Consider the following 19,091-nt stretch of genomic DNA (forward strand, 5'->3'; position numbering starts at 1 on the left):
GGGAGGGTGTGGGGGGGGCAACGCCGCATCTGGAGGGCTCCTGCGGGCCGGCTGGTCCCTCCTCTGTCTTGTTGTTGTGGTGTGTGTGTGTTTAAATAATTGAATAAACGTAGCCACTCGTTCCCGCTCGCTCTCTCGCACGCAGACACACACACGCACAAAGACAGCATTGAAAAGATAGATCTGTTTGACTATAGGAAACGACAATTAGCTCCACTTCCTGAGCGGCAAACTGTATGTATACGCCTGGCTATTTAAAAAAAAAAAAAAAAAATCTTATCCAAATAGTGAACTCTATTTACAATTTCAGCCTAGCTAGCGGTGGTGGAAGCAGAAGGATCAGGGTGGGGAGCACGGGGGGAGCAGGGCTTTCGTTGCGCCTCTGCTGGAAATCCACTGGTGAGAGGAGTGAGGCAGGGGGGGAAAGGGCTGCCTGGTGGTGGTGATGCTTCAAGGAGAGGATGAAGCCAGTGGGGCCAGAGTGGCTCCAAAAGGCCAAAGGGAACATGGTGCTCCTGTGCCCCGGCCCCAAAGAGCCTGGCTGGGGCGCAGGGAGCTGCAGGGTGGCACCTGGGGGGCTCACCTGGGGGCTTGCTTGTTCCAGCTCCAGTCCATGGCCGAGCAGCTGGGACTGGAGAGAGTCAGAGTGGGATGGGGGAATAGGGGAAAAGGGAGCTCGCCACAGGGCTGGAGCTTTGAGCAGTTGTGGGACCTGCAGGAGCCAGGCCCCGGAGGCTCAGCAGCCCCACCAGCAGCTTTTCCCGTAGAGACACATCCCAGGGAAGACTGATGAGAAACCTTCACCTCACACAGCTTTCACTTTTTTTTTTTTTCTTTTCATTTCCCGGTGTCCCAATGAGGTGTGTGTAAAGCCTGTAAAACCATCCACCAGCTCCCCCCAGCCCTGCAAACCCCAGGGGCCTGATCCCCCCCCTCCCTGCCTCTATTTCAGTTCCCAGACGCGGGCACAGCCCGGGTGATTGTGGTGGGACATGGTGGGGCCGAGCCTGGTCAGAGAGAGACATGTTGCTGTTATTTTTTTTTTCCTACTTACTATTTCTAATCCCTCACCATGCTGTTTTGGACCTGGGCAGGTTACTTTGCAAAGTTTTTCAGGCCGTGCTTTCCGCAAAATTCAGCCAGCAGTTGGAGGAAGAGCTGTGGTGCAGGGAAGGCCGAGAGCTGTTGCAGTGCCCCCCCTCCCCGTTCCCCCGCAGCAGTTTATGTAGTCCAAGTATATAGACTCGCTCCCTCAGGGACCCACTTCATTATGCCTGCGGCCTGCAGTGCCACTCCGGGATGGAGCTGTGTCAACACCGGCCCCCATTTTCCAACACCTTTTGCTGGGATGGGGAAGGGCCTACGAAAGCGGGGGGGGGGGAGAGTTTCCCTCGGAATAAGCGTGTAATCACCGCTCGCCAGCCGCCCCCCGCGCTCGAGAGTGTATTTACTGCAAACCTGCCAAAGTAAACGAGCCCCAGTGCGTTTTATTTCGGATAAACACAGCTCAGCCACGGCGGCATGTCGCCTTCCCAGGGCTGGAGACGGAGCAGAGGCTGCGGCACGGGGGGGGGAAAGGAGGGAGGAGGTGGGTGAATCCTGCAGGGTGCGGGGCAGCGAGGAGGCAGGGTGCTTGGGACATGCAGTGGGATAAAAAGAGGCTGAGATTAGGGTGTGAGCCCCCCCTGAAGTGGTGTCAGGGCAGCGTTGGCCTTGCTCACCGTGCAGCAGGGCCTGTTGCCGTCCAGTGTCAGCACAGGGGCTGTGCAGGGTTACGGTTAGGTTTTGGTGCTGGAGCAGGGTTTTGTGGTGTACCCCAGCTCCCAAATTCCCCCATTGCCCCCCCTGGTCTCACCCACCCCCACAGCCTCCCCGTGCACACGCACACGGGCGTCGCAGCACGCACACCAGCCCTCCACGCACGCACGCACGCCTCGGAGCTGTTCCCGCAGGCTTGGGAGAGGACGTGTGGGCTCGGAAGCCTTTCTTTTCCTCTTGCCTTCTTCCTCCAGCTGGCTCTTCAGGCCACCGGGAGAGAGCGAGAGCCTCTCTCCTCCCACACCTCGAGCACACACGCGCGGGGCAGGCTCGCTGCACGCCCCGCTGTCTCGTGCAAACGCTCAAAGTTGCTTAGGAGGGCGAAATCTGAGCGAGCGGGGCTCTCCCAGCCGCTCGGCAGCCAGACCCAGGGCCCGGCCAGCTCTGCTTTCCCTCCGGCCTGGGTTGAACCGGGGAAAAAAAAGCAGCGAGGAGCCGGCGAAGGAGGCAGCCGGGAGCGGAGGCTGGCGGGGGCCTCCCCCCCGGGCCGGCCTTTGGCTCTTTGCGCTCCGAGATTAGAGAGCCAAAGGCCTGGCCGCTCTCCGGGGAGACAGCGGGGACCTTTCATGCCTCTTTGAAGAGCCAAGATAGTGTCGGCCTTGGTGCAGCCCGGCCGGGAGACGCGGGGGAGCCGGCTATCTCCGCGTGCTATCACCCGGCCTCCCCCCGCCACCAGCCCCATTCCCACCTCCACCGGGCTCCCGGCCCTTCGCCATCGGCCGCTCTGATCTCCTCTTCTTTCTTTTTTCTTTTTTTTTTTTTTCTTACCCTCTTTCCTCCCCTTTGCTATTCATTTCTGCGGGCCTCCTTATTTATTTATTTCTGCGCCTCGCTTATTTATTTATTTCTGGCGAAGAGGCGGCTAACAAGTAGCTGGAAGCACTGGCCAATATTTAACTAAGATGGCTGGCCATCAGGTCCCTTTTGTTTGCTTGCAAATTAATCATCCAGCGCACAGTCGGCGCCAGGGTAGATTTATCACACACAGGAGGGGGAATGAGGCGGCCGAAGGGAGACAAAGACTGTTCGCACCTTCCCGCTTTTGATCTTAGATTAGTGCAGCCTCCCTTCATAATACGAGTCTCCAGGGGGCTTCGTCGGGGAGGTCACTCGGAACTGGCGGAAGTTTGCACGCCATTAGCCAGACGCTGAAATTGGGAATCATAAGCGGCAAACGTTTTTATTTTATTTTTTTTTTTTTCTTCCGAGGCCGACGCGCGGGTGGGTGCGGAGCAAGCGGCGCAAGGTGCGGGCGCGGAGGGCAGCGACGGCTCCGGCCTCCGCCGCGGCCCCGGGGGTGCGCACCGGGCCGGCGGCTGCGGGGCTCGGGGCTCGGCGGCGCTGGCAGCGGCTGCGCTTCTCCTGCCAGAGCCGGGGAGACCCTCCTGCTCCCCGCGACGGCCCGAAGGCCCGGCTGGGGAGAAGCGCGGCGATGTTCTCCGAGCCGCCCGGCCTTCGCTGTGGGCTCCGTTACGGGGAAGGTGTCGGGGTTGCGGCTGGAGGCAGGAGCCGGAGTCTCGGTTGGGAGCAAGGGGGGCTGGAGGGGCTCGGTCCCTTCGGTGAGAGTTCGCCGAGCGCTGCGCGGGCAGCCAGGCTCCCGGTTTCTTGAAACACATCAGTCCCACCCCCCCGCCCTTGTCTTTTTTTTTTTTCCTTTTTTTTTTTTTTTTTTCTTCCCGTTTTCTTTGAATGCATTACTCCCGCTTCCTTTCCTCCCTCCTCCTCTTTTCTCCATCCACCCCCACCCCCGACCAAAGGGGAGATATTTTGGTGAATGCAAAGCGATCCTAGACGCTGGTTACTACAGGGACTTCACCAAGCTGGCGCCAAGCGCTCTTAGCCATGTGCGTCAAAAATGCAATGCTAGAAGAGCTAATCACTTTAGAGGTTCCGCTCCCATCTGCGCGCCGTCAGCGCCGAGCCCCCGCGGCCCCGCTCCGCCGCTCCCCTCCCAGAGGATTCTCTGCCCCTCGCTAAAGCAAGGAGGGGGGAGCCACCAGGGCCCCCCCAACCCCGGTTGGGGCGGGGGTGATTCGGTGCCGGGACATCCCGTCCGACCCACGCGTGCCCTGCGCGCCCCCTGCGCCACGGACCCCCCCCCACCCCGACGCGCACACCCACGCCGCAAGAGCGCACCCACGGACACGCAGCAGCTTTCGGGTGGGGTGTGGAGAGGAAGGGGGGGCACAATCTGACACTCACAACCCCCATCTCTCTGCCCTGCGCTGTCACCCCCCCCGGGAACATGTCTCCAAAAAATTAAAAAAAAACTTCCCAGGCGCATCCTGGCCTGGAGCTTCCCTCTCCGTGGGGCCGAGCCGGGCGGGGACCCACGCGTGATGGTTTTCCCGCGGGGAAGCGGCTCCCAACGGGCCGGGGCCAGGAGGGGGCCGGGGCCGGGCCCCCCCGTCGGGCCGGGCGCAGGGAAAGCCGCACTTCCCGTCTCCTCCCCGCACACCTCATGGAAGAGGAGGGGTGTGGGAGCGTAACCCTCTCGGCGCCGGTGGCAGCCGAGCCGCCGCACTCCTCCCCACCGCCAAGAAAAGGGAAAAAATAATTAAAAAAATAAAATAATAATAAATAATTTAAAAAAAAAAATCATGGTTTTCTTTTTACCCTTCCCCCCCCCCCCTCCCCGGAGCCTTTACCGGCAGCGGAGCCGGGGCTGAGCGGAGCCGGGCGGCCCCTGCCTGGCTGCAGCCGCCCACGACAACAACAGCGGGTTTGGGGAGAGCAAAGTGCCCGAGCCCAGCCCCGGGGGGTGCTTCCCGTATCAAAAAAAGCAACTTTTTTCCAATTATTTATTTTAGGGGGGGCACCGCTGAGCGGCGGCGGGGTGGCACGGGGGGTTGCGGACACGTTCCCTTCAATCCAACCCCCAAAAATCCTCTCTCCACGGGTGCTGGCAGAGCTGCGGTCGGGGCACCCGGGGCCGGACCCCCACCCCCTTTTCCCCAATGTGCCCCCCACCCCTCCTCTCCCTTTTCCTCCCGCTCTCCGCAGCGGTGGAAGCTCCTACCGGGGGGGGCCGCCGAGCGGCGGTGCCCAGCTCGCCGGGGCCGGCCGAGGGGGGGGGGGTGGGGGGGGGCGAGGCGGCCCCGAGCACCCCCCCTAGAGGCGGCTCCCGGCTCGCCTGCTCCCCTCCCCTCCGTGCTCATGTTGACATATTCACACGGCACGGAGTACTAGTGATGCTTTGCTGCAGCGTTACAGTTTCCGACACCTTCTTTTTATAACTCGGCTCTGTCCCCCTTCCACTCGACCTGTCAAAACCACGCCTATGGAGCCACACAATTGGTCCGAAAGCGTCAAAGAGCCAATCAAGGAGGCTCCAGCTCCCTTGTAACCCACAACACATCCATACAATCTGGTGCACGCAGAGCACAGACTCACAGGGAATTCTCAGAGCTGAGAGGCTCCTTCTCTCTCTCTCCCTCTCTCTCTCTCTCTCCCCCCCTTTCTCTTTCTCTCTTTCTCCCCCCCCTTCCCCCTTTCTCCTCCTTTCTCTCTCTTTCCCTCTCTCTTTCTCCCTCTCTCTTTTTGCTGGAGCGGAGACAAGAGTATAATTCTTCCCGATTTCCTTTTTTTTTTTTTTTTTTTTTTAAAGAGAAAGGGAAAAAAAAAAAAAGGAGGAGGAGGGTGAAAGAAAGAAGAGATCCTGATGGAAATCAGGGCACTCTGACCAGCTCCTGCTCGGAGAGGGGGGAAGGCGAGGCGGAAACGAGATTTTCCTCCAAGTTTTTGCTGCTGCCGCTGCCTGAAGGTTGCCGAGGAGCCGTCCTCGGTCGCCGAGGGGGGGTGGGTTTGTTTGCTTCTTTCTGCTCTCCCTCCCTTGCCAGCCTCTGCTCTGCAGCCTGACCGTACGGAGGAAAGGTGGAGGGGTGGGGGGGAGGGGGGGGGCACAGCCAGCCACCCAAAAAGAAAAGCCAGCTTGGAGCCGTCACCCTCCGCAACGAAAGAAGAGAGGGGGGACTGAGAGCACGAGAAAAAAGAAGAAGAAGAAAAAAAAGGATCTCGGCTTGTCCAGCCCTTCTGCGGCAACAGGAGCAGCCTGCGAGCCCGGTGGATTTTTTTTTTTTTTCCCTTCTTCGGCGTTTCTTTTCGAGCGCAAGGACTTCCACTCAGGAAAAAAACAAAACAAAAAACAAACCAAAACAAAACAAAAAAACTGGCAGAGACAGAACAAAAAAAGAGCACGACTAATAATGAACAATCCTGTTAATCCGCTGTCCCGAGGGCTGGGGATGTGCCCCGGCTCGGGAAGTTGTAGGCTGTAGAAGTTCTGCCTCTCCCCCATGTACTGTGCTGTCTAGAGCTTGTTTCCCCCACCCTATTTTTTTTTATTTTTATTTTTTTGGTGCTTTATCGCTGTTATTGTTATTATCTTAATTTTTCTTCTTCATGATGTGCTGTTAGAACCCACTCCAGGACTACTCCAGCAGTAGGAAGACCGAGGAGTGGAGTGGATGAATATACCGATGAGAGATCCAGTAATCCCTGGGACAAGCATGGCTTATCATCCTTTTTTACCTCACCGGGCACCGGACTTTGCCATGAGCGCTGTGCTGGGACATCAGCCCCCCTTCTTCCCCGCTCTGGCTTTGCCTCCCAACGGGGCGGCCGCCCTCTCCCTGCCGGGGGCTCTGGCTAAACCCATCATGGATCAGTTAGTGGGGGCCGCAGAGACTGGGATCCCCTTTTCTTCCCTGGGCCACCAGGCAGCAGCCCATCTGAGGCCTTTAAAAACTCTGGAGCCAGAAGAAGAGGTGGAAGACGACCCCAAAGTGCATCTGGAGGCCAAAGAGCTTTGGGAACAATTCCATAAAAGAGGCACGGAGATGGTGATCACCAAATCGGGAAGGTAGGTCCGAGTCGGGGGGCTCGTGCTGTTTTTCTTTCCCTCTCCCCCACCCCTCGGTCTCTGCACCCTGCTCAAGAGCAAGGCTCTTTCTCCGGCGCTGCTTCGGTGGAGCTCGGTTCCTCTGAAATTAGGAAAAGTTGTAGGCAGCTGAGGTGCTCAGCCTGTCTCCGGGCACCACGCTGCAGGGAAAGGCTGAGCTGCTGAACCACACGACCCGTCCCCTCGGTCAGTGGGTGCGTGTGCAGGGGGCGAGGGGGGCTCTTCATGGTTCAGCAGCTTAATACTTTCTGGTAGCAGGAGGAAAATAATTTGGGGCTGGAAAAGGCGCCGGCCTGATTGCAGCCTAACTGCTTGGAGTTTTTCTTCCTGAAGACAGAGAGAGGGGAAATATAGCAAAAATTATAGATATATATTTGCAGTGGCGTATCTCTGCGGGTGAGGTGGTAGCTGCAGGAGGGCTGAGATATTCAGTTTATCAGTTGCTTCGCTTGTGCCTCTGTCTCTGCAGCGATACAGGCATGCATTTGTGCTGACTAATTACATGTGGAAATGCACAAAAAGCTGACAAAAACAGCCGGCGCTCCCGCACGGGCTGCAGAGGGGCTGCTTCAGCTGCAGGGAAAGGTTTTGCAGCTCCTGCAGGAGCGTGCTGTGTGTCTCTGTATTTATATAACCTTCATGTGTGAATGAATGAACATACACGGCGCGTACACGCTCTGCATTTCTGCATTTTATAGGTTTACACGTCTGAAACCCCTCTCTATATTCGCTACTAATTGACATCTGTGCTCTTTTACAACTCTACCTATTGATGTGATGACACGTAGCGAGCAAACCCTTCGCACTCGGCTGTTTTTCTAACACGCACCCCTAGAAAGGTAGCAAACAATTCGCGTGTAATTTGCCAGAAGAATTACTCGAGGAAGCCACTCCTGAAAAGTCTTCCTAGGTCGCCCTTAGCAGCCCTGCAGGAGCTTCACGTCCTCGCAGTGCACCACTTGCAGGGTACAGGCTCAGGGAAAAAAAAAATATACATCAGCAGGGGGAAAAAAAAATCCCCCGGCCCATTTTACTGCCTTTCCTAAGTTTTCTCTGTTAATTGTGGTCAAAAGTTTTGCGCGAAAAGCCTCGGCGAGTGCTAGGTGCTCTTACATGTTGCAAAGTCATGTGTTTCCTTTTAAGTTGCGATTGCTGAATGCCAACCACTCGATATAATAAACAGCAAATTTGTGGTATCCTGTTGCAGTTTCGAGCTGGACTTAGGAGCAGAGGGGAGCGTGCTTTGCAGAGAGCCCTCTGCACAAATATCAGGCGCTGGGACCTTGCAGCCTTGCGGGAGCCACGGCAGCTCCCCCACCGTGGGGTTTTCTCCTCCTTTGTTGATTAAAAAAAAAATAAAAAAATCCCCTCTCCGCTCTTTATAGATGGAGCGGGTTATGGAAGCGAGGAGTATTTTTAACCGGAGCGTGTTCTCTTCCTATTTCTTTGTTCAGCAGGCAAAATAATAAGAATAATGAGAGATCTGAGAGACCCAAATTAGGCTTTGCTGTTTAGGAATGGAAGAGGGTAGGTGCCTGCTGACTTCCAGGGAATACGCCCCGCTCCCCTCCGCCTCTTATCCGAGGGACGATTTTTTCCTGGAACTTTTAAAGCGTTTGAAAAATCTTTTCGCTGGGGGCGGGGGGAAAACCTTCATGTTGTGTTAATGGGGGGGAGTTTTCTGCTTCTGAATGAGCTTTTGGTAGACGTGCTACCAAGCTCCAGGAGCTTACTTAAACGCTGTAATTATTTTATTTTTTTTTCTTTTTTTCGTCTTGTCTTTATCTTCCCTCTCCCCTTCTCTGCCCTTAGGAGAATGTTTCCTCCATTTAAAGTGAGATGCACTGGACTGGATAAAAAGGCCAAGTACATTTTATTGATGGATATTGTGGCGGCTGATGATTGTAGGTACAAATTCCATAATTCCCGGTGGATGGTAGCCGGCAAAGCTGACCCTGAAATGCCAAAGAGAATGTACATCCACCCGGACAGCCCGGCCACCGGAGAACAATGGATGTCCAAAGTCGTCACCTTTCACAAGCTGAAGCTCACTAACAATATCTCTGACAAGCACGGATTTGTGAGTGCCTTTTCCCCCTTCCTTAGCCCCCTCTCCCCTCCGCTGCCCGTGTCGCGGGGGCTCCCCGGGCCCTGTCCCCAGCCCTGTCCCCGCAGCGCAGCCGCCCGGCCCGGAGCTTTCCCAGGCGTTTGAACTCGGGCGGAATAAATGGGTGGAAAATGAGGAATAAATAGCCCTCTCCACGCTCGCGGCTGACGTGCGTGTGTCCGGTTTCTAATATTCCTTGATTTTTTTCTCTTGCCGAGGTCAGGATTAAACAATCGAGTTTATTCTGTAACCTTTCCAAAGCCCAATCCGTGCCATTCAGTATTAACTTGAGAGGTATATTTCCAGCGTAGTGCAACTCGATATTTCTCGGAGCTGTGTTGACTTTATAAATATATATATATATAATATTTTTTTAATAAAGACGGTCACACTTTTTAGGCATAGGAAAACGATATGCATGTGTGTAGAAAGGGCTTAAAGGCCCAAGTACGCAAACATTTAAATATATATTAATCTGGATAATGTAAAGCAAGCCGGAGTGAAAATAAACAGGAACCAAAATCAGAGGTCAAGTTGCCCATTCATGTCTATCCACTCCTTTACATTTACTGGGTGTGCAGAGATAAAACGCTGCCCCTAAGAGTGAAATCAAACAAACGTGCTGATAAGTGCTCTGGCGATCCTTGCCGTTTCTTTCTGTTCCTGGGAAAGCCTCTGTCTCGGAGCCGGGGGTGCTGGTGGTGGCCGCGGTCGGGGGATCTCTAATGTGCTGAAGATTGCATTTGCTGCCTGTGATTTGATTAGACGATACATTTTTGCCTCTCGCAGAAGGCCTTAAGTGGATTGGGGCGAGCAATTAGACCTAGCCAAGGCTCTCGTGTTGTTGTTGCTTTTGTAGCTGATGCTGCTTTTTTTTTTTTCTTTCCTTATTACGATTATTTTATTTTATTTCATTTCACTTCACGTTGAAATCACGAGACATTTTGTCCGGAGCCCGGACGAGCTTCCCCCCTCCCCCGGCTCTCCGCTCGTAGGGAAATCACTGCAGGGCTTTCCCCAGTCCCCGTAGCGCTGCCGGGCGGCCGGTCTCCCCCCGCCGAGCTGGAGCTGTCAGTGCTTTTTGCTGGATGCTGGAGGCGGCTGCGTGGTGCCCGGAGAGATGCTCTCGGCAGGGAGGAGGCAGCGGAGGGGAGGCGAGCAGGGGGAGAGGAGCGGAGGCTGGAGGGGAGGGGGGGGAGAAAATCGAGGCGGGGGTGCTGCCCGCTCTGACTGTGTCGTTCCCCCCCCTCCTCGCCCTCTGCTGCCCCGCTCCAGACCATCCTAAACTCCATGCACAAGTACCAGCCCCGGTTCCACATCGTCAGAGCGAACGATATCCTCAAGCTGCCCTACAGCACGTTCAGGACCTACGTTTTCCCGGAGACCGAATTCATCGCAGTGACCGCATACCAGAATGATAAGGTAAGGAGATTAAGAAAGGATTTGTTTTACGTGTTTTGGCTTTTAAGAGAGCTTTTACTCTGCAGTGTTCCCTTCAAAATCACGAAGCCCATCCCGCTCCTCTCCCCCCCTGACTCGGTTCCCCCCAAGCCCCCGGGTGGGGGGGCCGGGGGCTCTGCTAACGCTGTGCTCCAGCCGCCCCCAGGCAGGGCATGGAGCTGGGGGGGGTCGAGGGTCGGGGGGGGGGAGCAGGGGGGGCTTCTTTCGGGAAGAAAAGGGGGCAGGATGGGGTGGAGATCGCTGCTTTCAGTGTGGATTTAATCTAAGACGCATCAGAAAAAGAATCGGATCCGTGTGTCGAAAGACAGAGGGGGGAGAGCAGCGTGGCTGGAGATTTTGTAATTCTTCCTGGCCTTTGTGCTGTTTTAGCTCCTTTAACAGCAATTGGCAATAAGGCTGGAGCGCACGTCTGGTTCCTATTATTATTATATTATGATTTTTTTTTGTATCCTGCAGTGTTTTATTATTTTTTGTGGTGCAGAAATATGCTCTGATCAGAGAGGGGTATCTCGCTTGAATTTAGCTGCAAGGTCTAAAAGAGCCAGTGTGAGAAAGTTTGCAGCGCTGCAGACGCTGCGTTCCCATTTCTGCGGGTTTATTGTCGCTCGCAACGAAGGTGGTATATTTGGGAGACTGGCAAATGGCGAATTTACGATAATTAAGTCAAGTGGAAGGAAGCGAAAGAGCCAAGAAGGGCCTTTTATTTTTCTGCCTATAAATTTGAACTTTGAGTGCGTGTGCGCCAAGGGCAGGGGCTCTGGATGCGCAGCGCCCGGCCGCGGCAGCCTCCTCCGCGGCTCAAAATCAGGGGTCGAGAGGGGGGGGCCGAGCCCTTGGCTCCCAAAATCTTGGGACTACAAGGCTCGGGCTGCTTTGCCCTGCGGCCGCGGCCGGCCGTTGGCGAGGAAACGGAAAGCAAAACGCGCGCCCAGGGAGTTAGACTTTGCTTTGGGATTACCGGCGGGGCTACGCGCCCCGCTCTGGCCTCGCGGCCGGCCAGAAGGCAGCGTGTTTGTCCCATTGCCATGAAATCGGGCCGAAAGCCGGGACCGCCCTGCCGCTTTCCAGCCGTGCTTTCTCCCCGCTGCCTCCTGCCCACGCCGAGGGGGGGGGATCGGGGAGGTCCCGAGGGAGCTGCGCCGCCCGGGGACCCAGCGCAGGGCTCAGCCAGCCCGCGGGGGTCCCGCTGCCCCTCTCCAGTCGGGGGTCATGGTGCTTCGGGCATCCCCGGCCCCACCGCATCCTTTCAGTGGGGAGAGCCCCCCTCCGCCTCCCTGTGATCCCCCGCCCTTCCCTCCTCCGGCCGCGGGGGCAGGGAGAAGCGGCCGTTCCCAGCCCCAGTCCGAATCCCGAGGAAAACCCCGAGCCCACTCCAAAAAACGCAGCCACTCTCCCCTCCCTCCCACCCCCCAAATCAAGTCGCTCCTGGCACCCCCAGCGCCCCAACGCACACACAGACGCGGGGCATAATGCGATTATATAAAGTATTTTATTATAGCAAGGGGGTGGGCATGATTCCTTTGCGGTTTAATTATGGCATTTAAAGAGTTTAAGCGCGGGCATAACTCGCATGGATCGCATTGCACGGCTAAATTCATTCCGATGCGGTGGCAGCAACACGGGGCTCTTTCATTGCCACCACCGCCGGGGTCACCGGCCAGCCCCCGAGCCGGCTGGGGAAAACGCCGGAATCCACCCCAAAACCAGCCCCCGCTGCCCCCTGCCCCATGCCCGGGGGTGCTGCTCCTGTTTGCGCTGCGGGATCCGGGGAGAAGGGGTTGGGTCGCTCGTTGTTCTACGAAATCTCCTTATTTCTGCCCCAACAACCCTCCGTTTTTTTTTTCTTTATTTTTTTTCTCCCTCCCTGTAGATCACTCAATTAAAAATTGACAACAACCCCTTTGCCAAAGGTTTTCGGGACACCGGGAATGGAAGGAGGGAAAAAAGGTGAGTCTGGAGGGATTATATATGGGCACCTCGTTTGCTTTTCGTGTGCAAAGCTCCGAACATGACCAGAGGTCAAAATCACCTCGCGTTTCCTCCAAACCACACTTCCCCCCGCCAAAATTAATAAGGATCTCGTCGTTAATAACACGAAACTGATTGCATGTGAATTCTTGCGTGCTTCCCACGTTTACTTTTTACGTCGCACGGGATGGCTGGCGAAAGCCATGTCGGCAGATTAGGGGAAAGACGGCGAATATCCCCCAAAAAGAAGTTCCTCTTTTAGGCAGATATTTTACACCATCACAATTTCTATCCGGGACAGGGAAACGGGGCAAAGTGAGGGCAGAGCTGATCGCTGCTTGAGTCTCCCCATGCATTTTCCCGGGGACTGCTGAAAAGTGTGGACGAGAAGCACATAAATAAACTGTTGTGACAGGGGTGTCCCGCGAATATGGAAGTAATTAATGATAGAAAATTTTTTATTTTTCAAAAAGCCACGGGACGTTTTCTGTCAATGTAGATGGATGGACAGCACTAGTTTTAATGCGGCTCGAAAATTTTATTTTTTTAATATTGGATAAAATAGAGAAAGGGATATCTCTTTTCTTTGATGGGGACTAAGTCTTCGTTTTGTTTAGTTAGAGGAGACACGATATTTTAGCCATTTGCACTTGGTTTTAGATAATGAATAAATGGGTCAGTTCCTTTTTATTTATTTATTTTTTTGAAAGGAAAAAAAAAAGAAAAGGGAAATGTGATGTAAAACAAGAGGCCTTTCTCTGTGCCCAGGACTGAACCCAGCACACACACACACACACACACACACACGCCAGCTCCTCTTGTCCGTCAGCGTGAAAATAAAGCCAAGGCTGGAGCCACAGGACGGAAACGATTTCTAATTTCTCTCTAAATATAAATAGATTTTACTCCGGGTTAATTGTTGGTGAAAAGATTACATAAAGTGCCTAGCAAAATAACCGCTTCCTCGCCATCTTAGCGACCATTAGGACCGCTCAGAGCTCTGCAACATCCTCGCATTTAAAAGCTGATCCCCAGGGAACGGTGCCCTGGCTCCCCGAGCCCCCCCATCTCCCCCCTTTTTCTTGAACATCTGCCCTCGGCCCGGCCCGCTGCTAACAGCTCCCGGGCGGCCTCCTCCTGGAGGCACCGAGCCGGGCGCCGGCCTCCGCGGTGGAGGCCCCGGGGATGGTTTGGAGACCCCCGGGGATGGATTTTGGAGGCGCCGGGAGGGGTGTGTGGGGGGGGCGGCCGGGCGTAGCCCCCACCGCTCGCCCAGCGGCTCCGTGTGGCCGGCAGGAAGCAGCTGACCCTGCAGTCCATGCGGGTCTACGACGAGCGGCAGAAGAAGGAAAACGCCACCTCGGACGAGTCGTCCAACGAGCAGACGGCCTTCAAGTGCTTCGCGCAGTCCTCCTGCCCCGCCGTGCCCGCCGTCGGTACCTCCAGCCTCAAAGGTGAGAGCGGCCTCCGAGAGCAGCCAGCCAGCCTGCCTCCCTGCCTCCTGGCCTGCCTGCTCGCTCCTGGCTGCTCGCAGGGCTCTCTTCTCCCACTCTTTTATCTCTTTTCCCACTTCTTTATCTCTTCTCCTACTCCTTTTTCTCTTTTCTGTATCCTTTTTCTCTTCTCCCACTCCCTTCTCCAACTTCTCCCTCTTTTCTCCCACTCTCTTCTCCCACTCCTCTCTCTTCTCCCATTCCCTTTTTTCTTCTCCACTCCTCTCCCTCTTCTCCTTTTTTCTTTTTTTTTTCTTTTTTTTTTCTTCCTTTCCTTCTCTCTTTCCCTCATCCCCTCTTTCCTTATCTCCCCTCACACTTCCTTTCCTTCCCTCTCTCTCTCCCTCTCTCCCTGTCCCCCCTGCCCCTTCCCTCTCCCCCCGGCCCCTCTCCTCCTCTCGTTCCCCCCCCCTCCGCGGCTCAGAAAGGAGCCAGCTCCGAGTCAAGGGAGCAAAGACAGACCACGGGGCAAAAGTTCAGAACTGGAGTCACTCCATTAATATTCCTCTCCGATTCTGTTATTAGAGGAAGGATCTTTCCCCTGGATACGATCCCGAACTTTGTTATAGAAAAGTCCCCCCTCGCTTTCTCTCCGTACGGGGTTGGAAGCTGTCTGCAGCTCTTTCACATGTATTAATCCATCCAGGGACGGGGGGGGGGTGGAGTGGGGGGGGTGGGGGGGGAAGCGCAGAGGGAGGAGGAAACAACCTCTTTTTGTTGTTGCTTTACTCGTTTGTTTAAAGTCCTGCCGAGCCGAGGGGAGGGGAGCTGGGAGGGGACCCGAAAAGCAAACCAGAGCTTCGCACCTGGGGCGCTGAAATTAGGAGATGAAGTGCAGAGGAATCCAGCGAAGCCGTGCACGCTTCGGGGAGGAGGAGGAGGAGAAAGGGGGGGTCCGCAGCGAGATGGAGGCCTGGGGGTGGGGGGGGGATTTCAAACTTCGAAGCCCGTCGAAAGGGCTGAAAAGTCTGGAAAAGGGCACAAAATCCCGACGGAGACCAGGCCCCCGGGGGGGGGGGGGAGCGGAGCCGCTGGGGGGGGCTCAGTTTTTGTGGCAGCCGTTTTGGTGCGCTGGGAAACCTCAGCTCGCCTGGACGGTGGGAGCCGGGGAGGGGGCCGGTGGTTATTCACTAAAAAACAGCTATTTTGGGGCTGAATTTCGGGCTGGCCAGGAGGTGTCTGTGCCCCCCTCTCCCGGCCCCGGGGCTGGGGGGGGGCAGGTTAGGGACGTGCTGCTCCGGATCCCAGCCCCTTTGTGTTGCAGATCTGTGCCCCAGCGAGGGAGACAGCGATGCGGACAGCAAAGACGACCCCTTGCTGGAAGCGAGCGAGTCGGGCAAAATCAGCACGACCACGGCCCCCACCCCAGCGCCCGCCAGCTCCGCCGCGGCCGCGGGGGGAGACGACCCCCGGGAGAAGGGGGGCAGCCCCCCTAAAAGCCACTTCTTCCCCAGCGACTCTGCGGCGAGCCGGAGCCGAGAGAGGACGGAGAAAGCCCCCCCTGACTCTCGCCACAGCCCGGCCACCATCTCGTCCAGCACCCGGGGGGGGCTGAGCGGCGAGGAGCTGAAAAGCCCCCTTCGGGACGGCCCTAAAGGAGACGAGCCCCGGCTGCTGGGCAAAGAGCCCTTCGCCCCCCTGACGGTGCAAACCGACAGCACGGCTCACCTGAGCCAGGGACATTTGCAAAACCTCGGCTTCCCCCCCGGCCTGGCCGGCCAGCAGTTCTTCAACCCGCTGGGGAACGGGCACCCGCTGCTGCTGCACCCGGGGCAGTTCGCCATGGGGGGGGCTTTCTCCGGCATGGCCGCGGGCATGGGCCCCCTGCTCGCTACCGTCTCGGGGGCTTCTGCCGGCGTTTCGGGGCTGGACAACACGGTGATGGCCACGGCAGCGGCTCAAGGACTTTCGGGAGCATCTGCTCTGCCCTTCCACCTGCAGCAGCACGTCCTGGCCTCGCAGGTACGCCCCGACGGGGCTGCTCCTGAGCAGGGGGCAAAGAGGAGCAGGGGGCAAAGAGGAGCAGGGCTTTTTTTTTTTTTTTTTTTTTTTTGGGGGGGGGGGAGGTTGGGAAGGGGGCTGGGAAAGTTTTGTGGTGTGGCTCAGGTACTTAAGTCCCCCCTGTCAGGTCTTGGTGGCTTCCCCGGGGCAGTCCCGGTGTGGAGCAGAGCCGTCGGGGGGACATAGGGGGAGGATGCCCAGCCCCCGGGCTGCCCTGTGGGGCTGGGGGGGAACAAGAAGGAGCGGGGGGGGGGGGCTTTACCTGCAGCTTAGCCTGGGGGACAGATGGTGTCAGTGCTCCTTTGTGTGTATGTGTCCGAGGTTGGGGGGGGCGCACGCTGCTAACACTTTTCTCCCCTCTCACTTCTCTCCTCTCTCTCCCCCTTCCTCCCACCCCCCACCCCCCACCCCGCAGGGCCTGGCCATGTCTCCTTTCGGCAGCCTCTTCCCCTACCCCTACACCTACATGGCCGCGGCGGCGGCAGCCTCCAGCGCAGCCTCCAGCTCGGTGCACCGGCACCCCTTCCTCAACGCCGTGCGGCCCCGGCTGCGCTACAGCCCCTACCCGCTGCCCGTGCCCCTGCCCGACGGCAGCAGCCTCCTCACCACCGCCCTGCCCGGCCTCGCCTCCGCCTCCGGGGAGGCCAAAGCGGCCGGCTTGGCCTCCAGCCCCGGCGCCGGGCCTCTGGACTCCGCCTCGGACCTCACCAGCCGCTCGTCCACCCTCTCGTCCGGCTCCGTCTCCCTCTCCCCCAAGCTGGGGGCCGACAAGGAGGCTGCCACCAGCGAACTGCAAAACATCCAGCGCCTGGTCAGCGGCCTCGACCCCAAGCAGGACAGATCCCGCAGCGGCTCCCCGTAGCCGCCAGCTCATTTCAAATCACTCTCGCAGTGCACTTTGTTCCACAGAAACCACAGCCTCCGTCCCGCGAAATCTTTTTAACCCCCCCCCTTTTTTTTTTTAATTATTATTATTTTTTTTTATTATTAATATAAAATCCCCCGGCGTTGCGTGCGCGTTTATCGGCAAAAAAAAAAAAAAAAAAAAAAAAAAAGGTATCCGGGGGGGCGAGGTGGGAGGGCTGGGATGAGGCAGCGCTGGGCTGGAGGCTGCCAGCATCGAGGCTGGCCGGGCCAGGTCTCCGGCAAGGCTGGGGGGGGGCCTCCCGCCAGCCTTTTCTTCACTGTGTAAAAAAAAAGAAAGAAAAAAAAAAAGTACCGACACCTAAAAACGAAATAAAGAGAAAAAAAAAAAAAACACCAAACAAACTTATGAATAAAAATTAAATAAGAGAAGTGATTTTTTTTTTTCCGAAAAAAAACTGTATAAGTAACTCGCATATCGGTTCAACAGTTGTTTCCTGGACGGGTTGTGAACGATAACCCTCTTCGTCTATATTAAGGGAAGCTGTGTGTTTAAAATATTATTGTGATGTCTGAGAGCCAGTTGGTGGCTTTTTTTGCATGTTCCATAGTAGTCTGCTTTTCTGGGGGGGGTATTTTTTTATTTCGGTGGGGTTTTGTTGTTTATTTCTAATGCTCGTTTCAAATCCCAGGGAAAAATAATAATAATAATAATAAAAACAAAAATAAGACCCTCTTCCCTCTACCTTAAACGTCCTCCCTGTAGCAACAACAATAAGAAGTGTAGTTGGAAAGAAAAAAAAGTGAATTTATTTTATCTAAAAACCTCTGTAGCTTGACTGTAGGTTTATCACAGCTTTCCCTCTTTAATTGTATATGCAATAACAAGGTTTAAACATACTGAGAAGAAGAAAAAAGCGGACACTATTATTAAAACAAAGTATTTATGTAATTATTTGATAACTCTTGTAAATACGTGGAATATGAATACTCGAAATTAAACTTTAATTTATTGACATTGTACATATCTCTGTAAATATGACTGCAGCTGTCTTTTTTTTTTTCTTCTTCTGTTTTTATTTGTAGTCGTTTTCATTTCAAGTTCGTAATTCTTTTAAGCATCTACCCCGACCCACACAGAACAACCGAGAGCAGAAATGCCTCCATTCGGAGTGCTCACTTTTTAAATTGGAGCTCCCCACAGAAAACCTGACCTCGTCCTTTTCTAAAGGAGCCGATTGCAAATGGAGAAGAAGAAACAAACAAAAATAATCAAAGACCTTGAAAAAAATAATTAAAAGAAAATGAAAACCCAACGTGCCACGGTAGCTTTTAATCCTCGATTTCTTCAGTGTTGAAAGTGCTACTTTCCGTTTAAAATTTCAACCACAAAAGGAAAAAAAAAAAAAAGTTCTATACTTTTAATACATGACAACAGGCTTCTCCAGTAGCTTGAGAGAAAAAGATGAAGATTCTAGGATTTTTCTTTGCTTTGTATTATTTTTTCCCATTTCTTTGGTGTGTCCAAAAAAAGAAAAAAAAAAAAAAAGAAAAAAAAAGAGAAAAAAAAGGAAAGAAAATAGTACCACGATGGAGTTTTACTACTGTGCTTATTGTTGTCTTTGTTTGAGTGAGTGCATATTTTCTTGGCTTGAAAGTCAGGTGCTCAGAGCTGGTTCAAAGAAAAAAAATGAAGGTATATTTTGTGTTATATAAATGTTGAGATTTTTTTTTTCTCCTGTATTTTTTCCCCCCTTTTAAAAGTCACTGAAGTTTCAATAAATTTTTATTGAAATGTCTTGGGCGTACTGTGAAATGCCTTCACCCCAACCTCCCCGAAAGTGCCTGCGAGGCAGGAGGGGGGGCCGCCAGGTCCGTCTCCCCCCGCCTGCCTGGCTCCTCCACCCCATCCCCTCCCCAATATTCAGCTTTTTTCTCGGGGAAGGAGCTGGTAGGAACCAGTCGGCTCGGGCTCGGGTGCTTTGGGTTGCGGCTGGGAAGTGCAGGTTTTAAGCAAGCTGTTTAATGCACCTTTTGCGTCTTCCTCCCTCTCTCTTTTCAAGCAGATCCAGAGGCTACTAAGTCACCTCTTTTAATGGAACGATATTAAGTGGCATTTGAAAAGTTAATGAGAATGGCTCAGCTATGCTTTTATCTGTCATAAATTAATAAAGCAAAAGTGAAGAATCGGAGAATAGATCGGTTAAAATTTAATGCGCAGCCCTCCTCAAAAGTTTCCAGGTAGAGTGCTCGAGAGGTGATGGTGTTACTGGGCTCGTCCCTCCCGCCCGGGCAGAGCACCTCTTCCCACTGACCCCATGGACACGCGTGGGTTTTTTTTTCCACCCCTTCTTGCTCTTGGGCTGATGCTGGGTGGGAACGGACCCGATCGCATCCTTTAGCGGGACGTGGATATTCCTCCTGCTCGCAGACATCTTCCCCCCTTCAACAGTTAGCGGCCCATGTATTGCAAAGCGAT

General features: G+C 54.8%; 1 protein-coding gene across 3 annotated transcripts; it reads left to right on the forward strand.

Moving 5' to 3' along the window:
* Positions 1-5,218: 5,218 nt before the first annotated feature.
* On the forward strand, positions 5,219-18,411 carry TBX3 (T-box transcription factor 3). Of its 3 annotated transcripts, XM_027469957.3 has the most exons (8): positions 5,219-5,616; positions 6,235-6,679; positions 8,531-8,798; positions 10,101-10,247; positions 12,157-12,233; positions 13,551-13,708; positions 15,012-15,709; positions 16,164-18,411. In XM_027469957.3, exons 2-8 carry the CDS (start codon positions 6,285-6,287, stop codon positions 16,608-16,610), a joined length of 2,190 nt encoding a protein of 729 aa, XP_027325758.1. In that variant the 5' UTR covers positions 5,219-5,616; positions 6,235-6,284; the 3' UTR covers positions 16,611-18,411. The 3 variants fall into 3 exon arrangements, with proteins under 3 accessions (XP_027325758.1, XP_027325759.1, XP_071880797.1); XM_027469958.3 differs by having other exon boundaries at positions 5,219-6,679; XM_072024696.1 differs by lacking the exons at positions 5,219-5,616; positions 6,235-6,679 and adding an exon at positions 7,775-8,245.
* The last annotated feature ends 680 nt before the right edge of the window (positions 18,412-19,091 follow it).

Source organism: Anas platyrhynchos, chromosome 16 (assembly GCF_047663525.1).
Source record: "Anas platyrhynchos isolate ZD024472 breed Pekin duck chromosome 16, IASCAAS_PekinDuck_T2T, whole genome shotgun sequence".
NCBI classification, from domain to species: Eukaryota; Metazoa; Chordata; class Aves; order Anseriformes; family Anatidae; genus Anas; species Anas platyrhynchos.

Coding starts and splice junctions, on each gene's coding strand:
- TBX3 (XM_027469958.3), top strand. CDS start 6,285: ATGAATATACCGATGAGAGATCCAGTAATCCCTGGGACAAGCATGGCT. Junction 10,248..12,156: donor CCGCATACCAGAATGATAAG/GTAAGGAGATTA, acceptor CCCTCCCTGTAG/ATCACTCAATTAAAAATTGA. Junction 13,709..15,011: donor CGGTACCTCCAGCCTCAAAG/GTGAGAGCGGCC, acceptor TTTGTGTTGCAG/ATCTGTGCCCCAGCGAGGGA.